This window comes from Anarrhichthys ocellatus, unplaced genomic scaffold (assembly GCF_004355925.1).
Source record: "Anarrhichthys ocellatus isolate YVR2014 unplaced genomic scaffold, GSC_Weel_1.0 scaffold297, whole genome shotgun sequence".
NCBI lineage: Eukaryota > Metazoa > Chordata > Actinopteri > Perciformes > Anarhichadidae > Anarrhichthys > Anarrhichthys ocellatus.
In genome coordinates, this window is record NW_022280313.1 from 33,914 (window position 1) to 47,741 (window position 13,828).

The following is a 13,828-nucleotide window of genomic DNA, read 5'->3' on the forward strand; positions in this document are numbered from 1 at the left end:
ATTTAAAGTACCACAACATTACGGGTCGGGCAGAAAGTCTTCAGTTTTATTTTGAAAGCTGTCCCCGGAAGTGATAGTTGGAATTTCCGCCGGTTAGCTTCTCCGTTAGCCTCTCGTGAGCAGAGAGAACCGTTAGCTGAACCTAAATAACGGCAGAACAACAACCCGTCAGAGTTTAGTTCCGTAAACAGAACGGAGACGGACCGGCACCGGAAACTGCTGCACGAAATGAAACCGAGAAGAAGAACAGGTTTGTTTTCTTTCCAATGATGCTAAGCTAACGTTAGCTGGTTAGCTGCAGCTAGCTGTCTTCAGCTCGAGTCTTTACTGAGTGTTTGTTTATTAGAACCAGTATTAGAAAGTACACAAGTACATTTACTCAAGTACTCTACCGGAGTACTGCTTACAGGTACTTGTACTTTATTTTCTTCTTCTTCACACTTTTAACTGCACTGACGTCATCGATCAACAGCTTTAGTTACTTCACAGATTCAGAGTATTAATCCACTAATAAATGAAGTATTATTAAATATTAAACCAGCAGCAGTACATAAAGTCATTAAAATGAGCTCCATCTTTAAAGTAACAATTATATATATTAGTCTGCATAGTGATCGCCTTTACTTCAGGTAGTATTGTTCTTTTACGTATAACCGAGTATTTCTACACTGTGGTATTAATACTTCTACTGAGGTAGAAGATCAGAGTACTCAGATGAACTGAATCTCTTTAATGCACCATGAAAATGATTGAATGAAGCTGCTTTCAATAGAATAATAGTTTGAATTAATATCAATATGTTAATAAAAGCATAAATTAATGTATTATTGTTATTCTATTGTATATATTGTGCATTTTTTAATACTTAATATTTTTGGTTACTTTGCTTACTTGGTGTGTCTTGCTGCTGTAACACACATTTCCCCCTGGGGATGAATAAAGTACATATCTATCTATCTATCCTATATATGTATTATATATTTATTATGGGAGGTTTAATGGAGTATCTTATTGGGTCAATACCTCTTATCTCATCTTCTCCATTAATGCTTTAATATTTTAGTTTTTATCTTAAATTAATGCAGAAAAGTAAAAGTAAGCAGATCAATATAAATGATATTGTGTTATAATTATTGAAGCATTAATGTGTTGATCACTTTAAAGACGGAGATCATTTTAATGACTTCATGCTGCTAGTATAATCTGTAATACTTCATTTATTAGATTATATTTAGTGTTAATAATCTGAATCTGAAGTAACTAAAGCCGTCAGATAAATGTAGTCGCGTACGTTAATATTGTGAAGTACTTGCATTCAAATGTACTTAGTTACTTAATATATGAATTACTTAATAAACCTTAATAAAGATGATGTAATGTTACAGCAGGACGGACAGAGAACATTTTTATTCCGTTTTATTTTGTAGGATTCTCACGATTACTACTTTTAAAGGATGATATTTTGGGTTAAACTATATTATTGTAATTTTAAGACTAGAGATGTCCTGATCAAGTTCTTTGCTGCCAAACTGATTCTTGTTGTTGTTGTTGTTTAGTTAGCAGCTGGTAAACAAGGATCCAGACTAACTCTTCTCCAACGTCCTGAGAAATAATTTCAATCATCTCAAACTCAAATGTTCTGCTTTCATTGTGTAGTGATCTGTAGCGGTTACTTTGGAATACATTACAGTATTTTTATTGATTTTAATGAAGCATAATCAGATGTTTAGAGCTCGTTCAACGGTTCATTATTCTCTCTCCAAAATCTATTTCCTGTTGCTGTGAAAACATCTGTTTTTCATCTAATATACATTTTACAAGAATATATTTGAACTCGATATACATCGTGATAGCGTTATAGTTTACCTTCGGCCAACGCTCAATTTACTGATTGGAGCTTGAACGCATCGTATTGTGACTCGATACATTAGTTACCTGGACTCGACCAATCGATCGGGACATCCTATTCAAGATCCTTTCACACCACAGATATAATGATATAATAGCAATACTTTAAAGAGAGAGTGCGACAAAATATGAGAAGATTCAACACCGATATAAAACATGAATGAAATGGGCTCTGAGATAGAAGGACATGTGGTACCGGAGTAAAGAGAGCAACAGGATATCCTGACGAGCACTTTCTCACTTGTTGGGACATCGGTAAGTTAAAGTAACGCTCTCCTCTCTCATTCGCCTCGAACCCAGAATGTTCCCACTCTGGAGCTGTGGGCCATCAGTCCATAACGTTAGCGATGTGGGAGAGGGAGTCCGAGTATCTCTGGGTTTAACTTTAACTTCTGTCGATCTCCATCTACAGATTTGATCTAGTTACTGTAGTCAGCTGCTGGCTTCGCCGTGAGTGATGTGTTGATTCCCCGTATTAATTCATATATATTGATCTTTTTATGAATAGAGACAATTAGTATTAATATTGATAATTCTCTTTGATGATTGTGCCGTAGCACAGAAAGCTACTCCAAAGCTCTGTTAATGGTAGCGTGAGCCTCCGAACTCCCAGCATGCACAGCAGGTTTTATACTCAACGCGCTGTTTGTTGTGTTATTGTCCTAAACACCAGAGGACGAACAAACAAAAGAGAACTGAGAGTAACAGAGAGATATGAACATAGACTGTAGATGTAACCGACAACTGATGAGGAGGGATTAGAGTTATCTGTAAACTCAAATCTCATTCATAAACTACTTTATTATTTTATACAAACCATGTAAAGAAGGAAGTAAAGTATTACATTTATTATGAAGAAACAAAGGTTGAACATCCTGTAAACTATTTGATTTGGCTGCTACATTTTTAACACTTCGTGTTTCTAAAATATCTAAAAATGAATTGTTCTTCTTTGTAAAAGTCCTCTGACATGTAAATAGAGTTTCTATCAGTGAACTTACTGTGAGTCACGCGATCACACTCCAAGTTACAAAACTTGAGCTACGGCGAGTATAAACTGAGCTTAAGGCTAGTGTACTGCTCAACATCATGCCATACATAATGTTATGGGGAACCCCGATGTCGTGTTAAAGGAGGTAGAATCCCCTCAGAGCTCAAAACGCCTCTACAGAGTTCAGACCGCTAATCAAAAAAGAAAATCACGCGCTACTTCAAAGATTTTGCCTTATTGAACTTCCAAACACCAGCTCTAAGCAGCTAAAATACATCATTGAAAGCACTAATTCCAAGATTTTATTCATTACAAATACAATCTTTTATTTCCTTATTTGAATTCTGTGTTTTATGCAAATAACGATATAGACGACTATAACAAAGTAAAGGGACAACATTTCGAACTGTTGGTGGTTTACGCTGACCAGCTGCATAACAAAACAAAACAACAAAAACAACCTGTATACCATCGTCGATCAGCAATAAAAGCGTGATTGGGCATTTGTTAAAGTTATATTTGCTCGCCAACCTTTTGTCAGCTGATCCGATCCACGACTCAAAACCACGAAACGATCAGAACCGTGATTGTTGTGTGTACGTTGCACCCCTGGTACCGCTCTGCTAACCCTGAGTAAACAGGTTTAGTACCAGTGACAACAACGAGCTGCTAACTTAAGGAGAGCAAACGACCGGAGCGATCGGTTTTCTTAAAATCTGCACAAATGGATAGAAACCGAGCACGGACTGCATCGGAACCTCAACTACTTCCTCGCCTGGCGTCATCCTTAAACGACAGCGCCAGCTAAGCTAACAAAGCAGAACGCTAAGTAACACCGTTTCCTCCGTGGACTTGGTAATGTAACTAGCAAAGCACAGCATTAGCACAGTGATGGCACGTGGCTAAGCACGGCTGTTTTGCTTTAACTTCTGTCAACGTACATGTATTCATTTAATTTGATACTGTTCAGAGTTTTTTATTGTTGTGATTTCATTGTAGTCAGCATATTCGGGATATTTCTTTCTCCCATTGGTTGGTTCAGTTTAGTTAGATTAATATTGTTAGTTTCACCTTTATTATCTTGTAAATTAATGTTTGTGGAATGTACATGATGGTCTGTTGAATGTTGTACAATAGTGAAAACTGGTGATATGGTCATTTTTGGGTATATTTTTAACTAGGGCCCGAGCACCGACGATAGTGCGCCCCTTTTGAGTAGCCCCCATGTTGCTTTTCACCTAGCTGTATGACATTTGGTAGGTATATGTATATGACATACAAAAAGCCTCTTAGAGGTATGTCCTAAACCCAACAGGAAGTCGGCCATTTTGAATTATGCGATTCTTTTTTTTTTTCTTTTCAAAGATTAATGGAACTATGTGTCCGTGGCGGCAAAAACACACTATTCGCCATGAAACAGGAAGTTGTAACTCGGCCGTACATTGTCTGATCTACTCCAAATCTCTCATATGTCACAACATCCTGACCCTGAAGACATCTATATGACAATTTAGAATCATAGTAATAGCGCCACCTAGTGGTAACAGAAAGTTACATGGTTGTGTACTTTTACATCATCCTCACAGATTAATCAGATCCATCTCAAATTTTGTCAGAAAAGCCTTAATACCTAAAACATCTGGTCAACAGTTTCTAACTGCCCATTGACGCCTCCATTCAGCCCCTCCCTCTTATCTCATCTGATCCTTGTCCCTCTAATTCATGTCTTTTATCACCCTTGTTTATAACTGGGAGTCCTCAAACCTTGAAGTGTTATCTACAAAAAAACAAAGAGTCAAACCACCAAACGGGCTGACAATAGAAACAGGTGAACATGTCACAGTAGAGAAGCAGCAGCATAGGGAAAATGTTCCATACCATTCCACCTGTTTGATCATAATCATTGATCAATCATAAGTATACACTAGTGTCCATTTGGAACATCTGTATTAACAATTCATAAGGCTAGTACATTTGAAGTATCTTAGCAGTTTTTGTGTAGCATTACTGAGATAAGTACAAGCTGTGGAGGGAAATGAATCATTCTTTACACATGGGTGTCATCATGATGTGTCAGCAGAATAGGTATTAAAATGTACATGCTAAAAAACAGTAGGCAACACGTGCTTCTGAGGCCACATAGTTCTCGTTGTCTAAACGGATGTCAGGGTCTTTGGCATTCCATCGTTGTCCAACGGTGGTGAATTTGCCTTTTCACTCGTGTAGGTGTGTTTAATTTACAAGTTTATTCATCTCTAACAATACTGATTTAAAGTCAATAATATTATAAATCAAGAAAACATGTATTATACAATTTCAAGCATACTACCTAAACAACAAACAATCACGTAATGTAACAGTACAGTTAAACTTAAAACAAAACAAACAATGTTACAAACAAACTATGACCTCTCTCTGCCCAGACAAAAGCCTCTTACTTGAGATATCTTCGTAGTGGTTGGTGTGTTTATTCTGACTTGTTCAGTGGAATTTCTCCTGCCTAGGACCGGGGACCGTACCGCTGTGTCAGTGTGTTAAGCGGCAAGCTGACTGTTGTCTGCCGGCGAATGTCGACTTGAAGAATCTAGGAGTTCCGTGTTCTTCCTTCTGCAGGTTAAAGTGGCAGACCACGGGTTGAGTTATCCATCTCTCCTTCAGGATCCAAAAACAGCGTTGTTCGGCCAGCAAAGTTAGGACTTTAACCTAGGTTTTTTTCTTTAAACTCCCCAACGTTGTTTCACCTCCTTTTTAGCAACGTGAGTTGCATGGACGGCGTGGGGTCTATGTAGCCTTGGTGACGTCGCAGCTGTGTCACAGGGACTCCATGGGGTGCCCGTGGCTCTTGTTCAATGATGCACCAGTTTTGTGGTAGTCCCCAAGACCCGAAAGCTGCTCATCTTGAAGCACTGAATGAAGTCCAGACCCTGTTTCATGAGAGCTACTCAATCCAGTCAGATCTCTGCCGCAATGGGGAGAAGCTGTGACAAATTGATGTTCTCCCATATCAGAGCAACAAACCCATGACCAGATCCAAGCAGGACCTTGAAGTTCTGGCTAAGCTAGATAACGGGACAGCACATGCAACACTGGCTGTTGCTGACCGATACGCCACTTCACTACCTGGGCTTAGTACAGCCCCTCTATTACAAGCCCCCGAGGAAGTTACCTTTCAGCTATGAAACTCGGCAATCTCTGCCATATCCGTAACACCCCAAGCTGTATTTCTGCTGACATCGAGGCCTTCAAATCCTATAATGGGCTTGTAGATGCTACGGCTCATGACCTCCACGGTACCCAGACTCCTCCCTCAAATCCCCTTGAACGTACTATGGTTGAGAACCTTTCCCTGAGGAATACAAACTGTTCCTGTCAGATAAGCCTGTTCCCAATGGTAGTTACTGTTGTCACTTGCACCTGAGTTTGATCCTGTTACCAGTCTGTTACCAGTCTGATCCGTGTGGGAGGAGGCCTCAGAGAAGGTAAAGACCCCATTACTTTTTTTCTCTTCGGAGAATATGATCAGAAGTTTCTCCACCTTGGACCTGAGAGTATTCGCTGGGGTCTGTCGACACTACTGGATCCTTAGAGGTCGACAAGCCATCGGTAAGCATCTATTTTCTTGTCTAGTCTGCAGGAACCTCAAGGGAAAACCTGTCCCTCAAAATGGCCAACTTACCCCCCCTCACGACTCCGCCTGTTTAAGCCAACCTTCTTTTCAGAGGTGAAACTGTCACAGACAAGGTATTAAGGACAGTTATCACAGAGGTGGAGGATGTACTAAATGCAAAGCCCCTTGGATATGTGTCCTTTGACATATCTGACCCTAAGCCAGTCACCCCTAATCTCTTTTAGGGGGCGGCTAGAAGCATCCTTTCGGCAAGCAATATTCAGACACACCGAACTCCTGTCCAACCATCGATGGCGCCTCAGTCAAGCTCTGGCGGACCAATTCTGGACTCTGTATATAAATACTACCTCCCTGCTCTTCAGCCGAGGCAGAAATAGTTCACTGACACCCCCAACTTGGCTATATCCACCGTCGTCATGGTAATGGACCAAAGCTAACACGAGCCCTTTGGCCCATAGCAAGGGTCCAACTTACACCTTTTGCGCCGCCTGGCTATTCGCGTCTTTGCATGTGATCGTGCCACGGAAAAAGTTAGCTTTGTGTTTGGTGTGAACACGACATTAGTCCTCAATCTGTAATCTGTTGGAGCTCTCCCCATGTATTTCTTCAATAAGCTTCAGTTTGTTAGCATGATGCAATGTAAGTAGGGTTTACAGACTTCTCTGCTGGAAACAAAATGTCAGCTGAACAATAGAATTGTCAATTAACTCATTGTTTTCCTGTACTAATGGCTAAACACTATGTGACTGTTTTTATTTACATCACTGAACACGTAATGTTATCCAGCTTGAGTTTATATTAATGTGTGTCTGTGTTTCAGTTTTACATTCAGATGTAAGAAAAGTGATCGTTGTTAAAGAAGAGCAGCAGGAGTGGAGCTCCAGTCTGGACCAGGAGGACCCAGAGCCCCCACACATTAAAGAGGAACAGGAGGAACTCTGGACCAGTCAGGAGGGAGAGCAGCTTCAAGGTCTGGAGGAGGCTGATATCAAGTTCTCATTCACTCCTGTGAAGAGTGAAGATGATGAAGAGGAAGCTCAGTCCTCACAGCTTCATCAGAGACAAACTGAACAGATGGAAACAGAAGCTGATGGAGAGGACTGTGGAGGACCAGAACCAGGCAGGAACTCAGATCCAGATAGATATCCAGAACCAGATACTGTTGACAAGACTGGAGACTCTTCTGACACTGATGACAGTGGTAATTGGAAGAAGACCAGAGAACCTCAGTCAGGTTTAAACTCTGTGAATAATGATGAAGTTTCTGTCAATGAGTCCAGATGTAGTGCTGGTGAGAAACCATTTAGCTGCTCTGAGTGTGGGAAAAGATTTACATCGAAGACAAATCTGAAGATACACATGGTAACGCATACAGGAGAGAAACCGTTCAGCTGTTCAGTTTGTAAGAAATCTTTTACTCAGAATGGAAGCTTGCAGATTCACATGAGAATCCACACAGGAGAGAAACTATTCAGCTGCTCAGATTGTAAGAAATCCTTTATACGAAGAAGAGATTTACAGGTGCACATGAGAGTCCACTCAGGGGAGAAACCATTCAGCTGCTCGGTTTGTAAGAAATCTTTTACACAAAATGGACATTTACAGGGCCACATGAAAATCCATGCGGGAGAGAAACCATTCAACTGCTCAGTTTGTAAGAAATCCTTTCCACGAAAAGGAGATGTACAGACACACATGAGAATTCACACAGGAGAGAAACCATTCAGCTGCTCAGTTTGTAAGAAATCCTTTACACAGAATGGACATTTACTGGACCACATGAGAATCCACACAGGAGAGAAACCATACAGCTGCTCTGTTTGTAAGAAATCCTTTTCACAGAATGGAAATTTACTGCACCACATGAGAATCCACACAGGAGAGAAACCATTCAGCTGCTCTGTTTGTAAGAAATCCTTTATACGAAAAAGAGACTTACAGATACACACGAGAATCCACAAAGGAGAGAGACCGTTCAGCTGCTCAGTTTGTAAAGAATCAGCCGGCAGCTCAACTGAACAGATTAAAACTGAAGGTGATGGAGAGGACTGTAGAGGACCAGAACCAGACAGACATCCAGAACCAGATACAGTTTACAAGACTGGAGCCTCTTCTGAACCTGAGACTGATAACAGTGATGACTGGAAGGTGACCAGAAAACCTCAGTCAGGTTTAAACTCTCTGAATAAAAATGAATTTTCTGTCAGTGATTCCAGATGCAGTGCTTGTGAGAAAAAATGTCGCTGCTCTGAGTGTGATAAAAGATTTGACTGTAAGGCAGAACTGAAGAGACACATGAACACTCACACAGGAGAGAAACCTTACAGCTGCTCAGTTTGTAAGAAATCATTCACACAGAGTGGAAATTTACAGAAACACATGAGAATCCACACTGGAGAGAAACCATTCAACTGCTCAGTTTGTGGTAAAGCTTTTGTTCAAAGCGTAACTCTGAAGGCCCACATGATATCTCATACGGGAGAGAAACCTTTCAGCTGTTCAGTTTGTAAAAAATCTTTTAAACAGAGTAGAAATCTACAGCTACACATGAAAATCCACACAGGAGAGAAACCATTCAGCTGCTCCGTTTGTGACAGAAGATTCACCTGGTCTAATCAAATCAAACGACACAAGTGTGTTCGTCATCAGTCCTCACAGCTTCATCAAAGACAAGCCGAACAGATGGAACCGGCAGGTGATGGCGAAGACTGTGGAGGACCAGAACCAGACAAGAACTCAGATCCAGATAGACACCCAGAACTAGATACTGTTGAGGAGACTGGAGACTCTTCTGAACCTGAGACTGATAACAGCGATGACTGGAAGGAGACCAGAGAAACTCGGTAAAAACAGTTGTTTTTACTACAACATGGTTCCCTTTCCCCACACGTAGTCAAAGATACATTAACAAGTGATCATTTTAACTGCACATTACTGCAGTGATGAAATAAAATCATGTCATAACCATTTTGAGTTTTAAGTCAGGAACCACACTAAAAATACTGAGGCTGTTTACCAAACCGCCTACTACATACTACTGGCAAAGACAGCATGCAGTATAAAGTACATACTCCATACTGCGTCCAACAGTAGTATGAAACTCTTGAATTTCCGGTCTGCTCGGCGTTAGCCTTTAAACAAGCTTTTAAAGCCCTGGACAAAACAAAATATCAATATGGCAATGGTATTAAAAACACACAACTTAATGAGTTTTCTATTTTTTGTTTATGATGAATGTTTGTTTACTTTATAAGACTTATAAGATAATTTAGCTCCCCCATCCTTTAAATATTGTATTCCAACATGTCATGGTGAAATATGAGAGGAGACTGTAAATATAAAACATCGCTTGACAAAATGTGCTTGAACTGCTTTGTTCAGAGAACCACCCAAACCAGCCTCTCTATTAATTTTCCTTTTAAAGAAATAATTACCTTGCACACTATGTAAACTGTTGGGCCTGTTGTGGTTTTTGTGCCTAACTGACTTTTATGCAGCTTTGTTCTTGTAACATTTAGACATAGAGCCTAGAAAGCAGTATTTCAAAGTGTTATTTACTTTTATTCCATTTTAGGCTCATTAGTCTTTATTTCTTTAAGTTTTATTCTTTTTGATGAGATGCTATTGATTTCTTACATTTTATTGAGTTAACAATAGTTTGGAATCAACATCATTTTATTTCTCGTTCTTTAAATTTCATTATTACTGAGTGTTTACTGATAACCTTTAAGTGATTTTCGTTCATTTATCAATATGTAATCGTATGTGCTTCTATACTCACTGAATAAGAAACAGATGATGCACAATGGAAACTGTGAAACAGACTTCCTGACTGATGTTCCACTCAGGAAGACCAGACGGGAACCTTCAGGGGGGCCAAGAATTAAATGTTAACTTAAACAAGTCTGTAATTAATTTAGTCTTCCATATATTGATCTGAAAGATTCTCCAAGTAAAGAGTATATAAATAGGTGGAGACAACAAAGAAAACGTGTTTTGGTTTTTAGAAATCTTTTCTGGTTTTTGGCATTTCATCTTTTCTTTTAAAGTCCGAGAAAGGGTTTTTGTTTTTTTTGTATTTTATTTGTGTAACCTTCAATCTTCATTTTATTGTAAAAAACAACAAATAAAACTGGTTTGTATTTTGTACATTCCAACTAAAGTCCAGTCTTGCTCATATATTTGAATAACAGACCTGCTACAAGCTAAGGTTAAAATGGTGTTCATTCTTTACTAATATTATTTACTAACTTGGTAGGCTCAGCTTGTTTTGATGCTCTGCTGGTTTATCATGCTTGGTGTTGCATGTCTTTAAACATAGCTGTGTGTTTTTTAGGGAGCAGTAGGGGTCTGATTGGCATCTTAATTGTGGGTGATGGGGTCAGGGTCCTGAAGCTGTCCTTTATAACCGAGCAAGGTTCCAAACCAAACAAGGTTCCTCCTCCAGTGGGGGACCTTTGAAAAGGACGGTCTTACATGTAGATTTCAGGGGGTATGTTTTTTACCGAGGTCAGAGGTTACAGAACAGCTGTCTTTGATTTGGTATTTAATCAAACCTTCTGTCAACAGGAAAATAAAGCATCTCATCTTAGCAACCTGAATAACTAGATTTCGTAAAAGTATCCAGAGTGATTTCATTCCCGTTTCATGTTTAAAGCGGAGCTGTTTCCAGGTGTCTGGAAGTTCTTCTGCATATGTTTTAAAAAGAGTATAAAGCCTTAAATGTTTCCAGAGGCCCCTCCAATGAATCGTCCCTTTATGAATTGGCTGGAATGGACTTGTCGCACCTCGACCGGAAAAGGGAAACAAGGGCCTTGTCCGTGGTACATGGGGCAGTGCCCGAAAAAACTTGATGGAGCCGCTGCCCTGTGGGTCCACCACTCGCAAGGATAGGCATTGGGGTTGGGTCCAATGTGAGCCGGGCACAAGGCAAGGGCGGGAAGACCTAGGCGTGTCGCATAGGCGTGTCGCATAGCAGATGGTGGTAGGCTGGGGACACGGAATCTGAGTGGGCCATGTTCAAAGTCTCCATTGTGGCTGCTAGGAGCTGTGATCGGAAGGTCATTGGTACCTGTCGTGGCAGCAACCTGAGAACCAGCTGGTGGACACAAGCAGTAAAGGAGACCGTCGAACTGAAGAAGTGGCCTTTCAGACCTGGCTTGCCCAGGAGTCTCAAGAAATGGCAGACAGGTAATGGTTGGCCAGCAGTGCTGCGGCCGGACTGCAGGAGGACTTTCGGTTGGCCTCAAGGAAGTTCTGGCTTAACGGTAAGACGGCCTCAGAAAGGGAAAGCAGGGCTTGTCTCAGGCTGTGTTCAACAGGAGAGGAGAACTGCGGACCCGGACTAAAAAAAAAAAAAAAATTGTCGAGCGGCGGAAAGAACACTTTGAGGAACTCCTGAACCCGACTAACACGTCTTCCATGGAGGAAGCAGAGTTTAAAGACTCTGGGGAAGACTCATCCATATTCCTGGCAGAGGTTGGTTAGGTAGTTCAGAAGCTCCCGGTTAGCAAAGTGCCAGGGATGGCTGAGATCTGCCCTGAAATGCTGAAGGCTCTAAACATTTTATGGGCTGTCTTGGCTGACACGTCTCTTCAGTGTCCTGTGGAGGTCGGGAACAGAGCCTGTGGAACGGCAGACCGGGGTGGTGGTTCCCTTTTTTAAAAAGAGGGACCAGAGAACCCCAATTACCAGGGTATCGCACTGCTCAGCCTCCTCGGGAAAGTTTATTCCAGGGTGCTGGAAAGGAGGCTCCAACCAACTGTGTCCGGATACTGGGCACAAAGTCAAACACGTGTCCAGTGCGTGTTGACATCCAGAGTTGTCCCTTGTCACTGATCCTGTGCATCCGGGTGGCGGAGAGTGTCCAGTTGGGGGACCTCAGAATCGCATCCCTGCTCTTTGCAGATGATGTGGTTATATTGGCTCCTTCAGAACGTGATCAGTATGAGTTCAGCCTTCAGCCAAGTCTGAAGCGGTCAGGATGAGAGTCGGTACCTCCAAGTCTGAGTTCATGGTTCTCTGCCATAAAACGGGATTGTACCCTCTGGCTTGGGAGTGAGTAACTGCCCCAAGCGAGGGAGTTCAAGTATCTCGGGGTCTTGTTTACCAGCAAGGGTAAAATGGAGCGTGAGATGGACAGGTGGTTCGGTGTGGCGTCAGCAGTGATGCTGGTATTGTACCATTGTGGTGAAGAGGGAGCTGAGTCGGAACGCAAAGCTCTTGATTTATGTATGGTCACAAGCTTTGGACAGTGACAGAAAGAATGAGATCAAGGATACAAGTGGACAAAATAAGCTTCCTTCATAGGGAGTCTGGGTTCAGCCTTAGAGATAGAGTAAGGGCCTCGAACATCCGGAGGGAGCTCGGAGTAGAGCCGCTGCTCCTTCATGTTAAAGGGGCATATATATCTCTTCTGGACGGGGAACGCCTCTGGGTTCATCAGGAAGAGCTGGGAAGCGGTGCTGGTGAGGGGGACGCTCGGAATACTCTGCTAAACCTGCTACCCCTGTAACCTGACCCCGGATAAGCGGGAGTAAATGGATGGATGGATGGATGCCTCCATAGGGAAACATGTTGGTCTATTATATCTGACCCCTTCCTGTTGCTGAGGTTTCTAATATTTTGTCCCGTTCAGGGTTTTTATGTGATACTTTCTTTCAATCTAGTCAGTCAATTTTGTTTTGATTGACTTGATGGATCTCCATAGAAGTTGGTCTTGTGCGGTTTTACGTGGTGTTTTTGTTCTTCTGTTGTAGTTTCTTGTCTTCCTGCCCACGGGCAACAGATGTAAATTAGCTAATAGCTAACTTTGGTGCCATTACTTTTAATTGTGCACTGCCCCTGCAAAAATAAAAATAAAAAACAAGTAATTAAATACAATATGAAAGTTGGTCGAGTCTGAAGATTACAAGTTTGAAGATGAAAAAAAATCATGTGAGAATTTCAAGATTTGTAGAAAGAAACATTGCTTTCTTTATTTTTATATTGTTTATTTACACCAGTGGTTCTCAAACTGTGGGGCGCACCCCTCTAGTGGGGCGCGGCGGTATTGCAGGTGGGGCGCAGGGGGAAATGCAGAATTTTTTTATTTCAAGAACTTTATTCATACCTGCAAACTTGTCGCTTCTCGGCAAAATAATTCGCCATTTTGAATCAAAAATATATCATCCACGTGAATCGTTCATTTCCCTCCGTTACAGTTTAAGTTACATCATGTTCCGTTACCGTTCAGACTTGCTGGGTTAAGTTAACGTCCACTGCATGCGGAACTTTGTCGACTGTTAACGTTCGTCATTATC

The 13,828-nt window shown here is 41.3% G+C and overlaps 1 protein-coding gene across 2 annotated transcripts; it reads left to right on the forward strand.

Moving 5' to 3' along the window:
* The first annotated feature begins 98 nt into the window (after positions 1 to 98).
* Positions 99 to 10,589, forward strand: LOC116401254 (oocyte zinc finger protein XlCOF28-like). Of its 2 annotated transcripts, XM_031879574.1 has the most exons (3): positions 99 to 250; positions 7,348 to 8,109; positions 8,277 to 8,437. In XM_031879574.1, the coding sequence occupies exons 1-3, from the start codon at positions 229 to 231 to the stop codon at positions 8,351 to 8,353; spliced, it is 861 nt and encodes a 286-aa protein (XP_031735434.1). In that variant the 5' UTR covers positions 99 to 228; the 3' UTR covers positions 8,354 to 8,437. The 2 variants fall into 2 exon arrangements, with proteins under 2 accessions (XP_031735434.1, XP_031735433.1); XM_031879573.1 differs by having other exon boundaries at positions 7,348 to 10,589.
* Positions 10,590 to 13,828: the final 3,239 nt, after the last annotated feature.

Coding starts and splice junctions, on each gene's coding strand:
- LOC116401254 (XM_031879573.1), top strand. CDS start 229: ATGAAACCGAGAAGAAGAACAG. Junction 251..7,347: donor GAAACCGAGAAGAAGAACAG/GTTTGTTTTCTT, acceptor TCTGTGTTTCAG/TTTTACATTCAGATGTAAGA.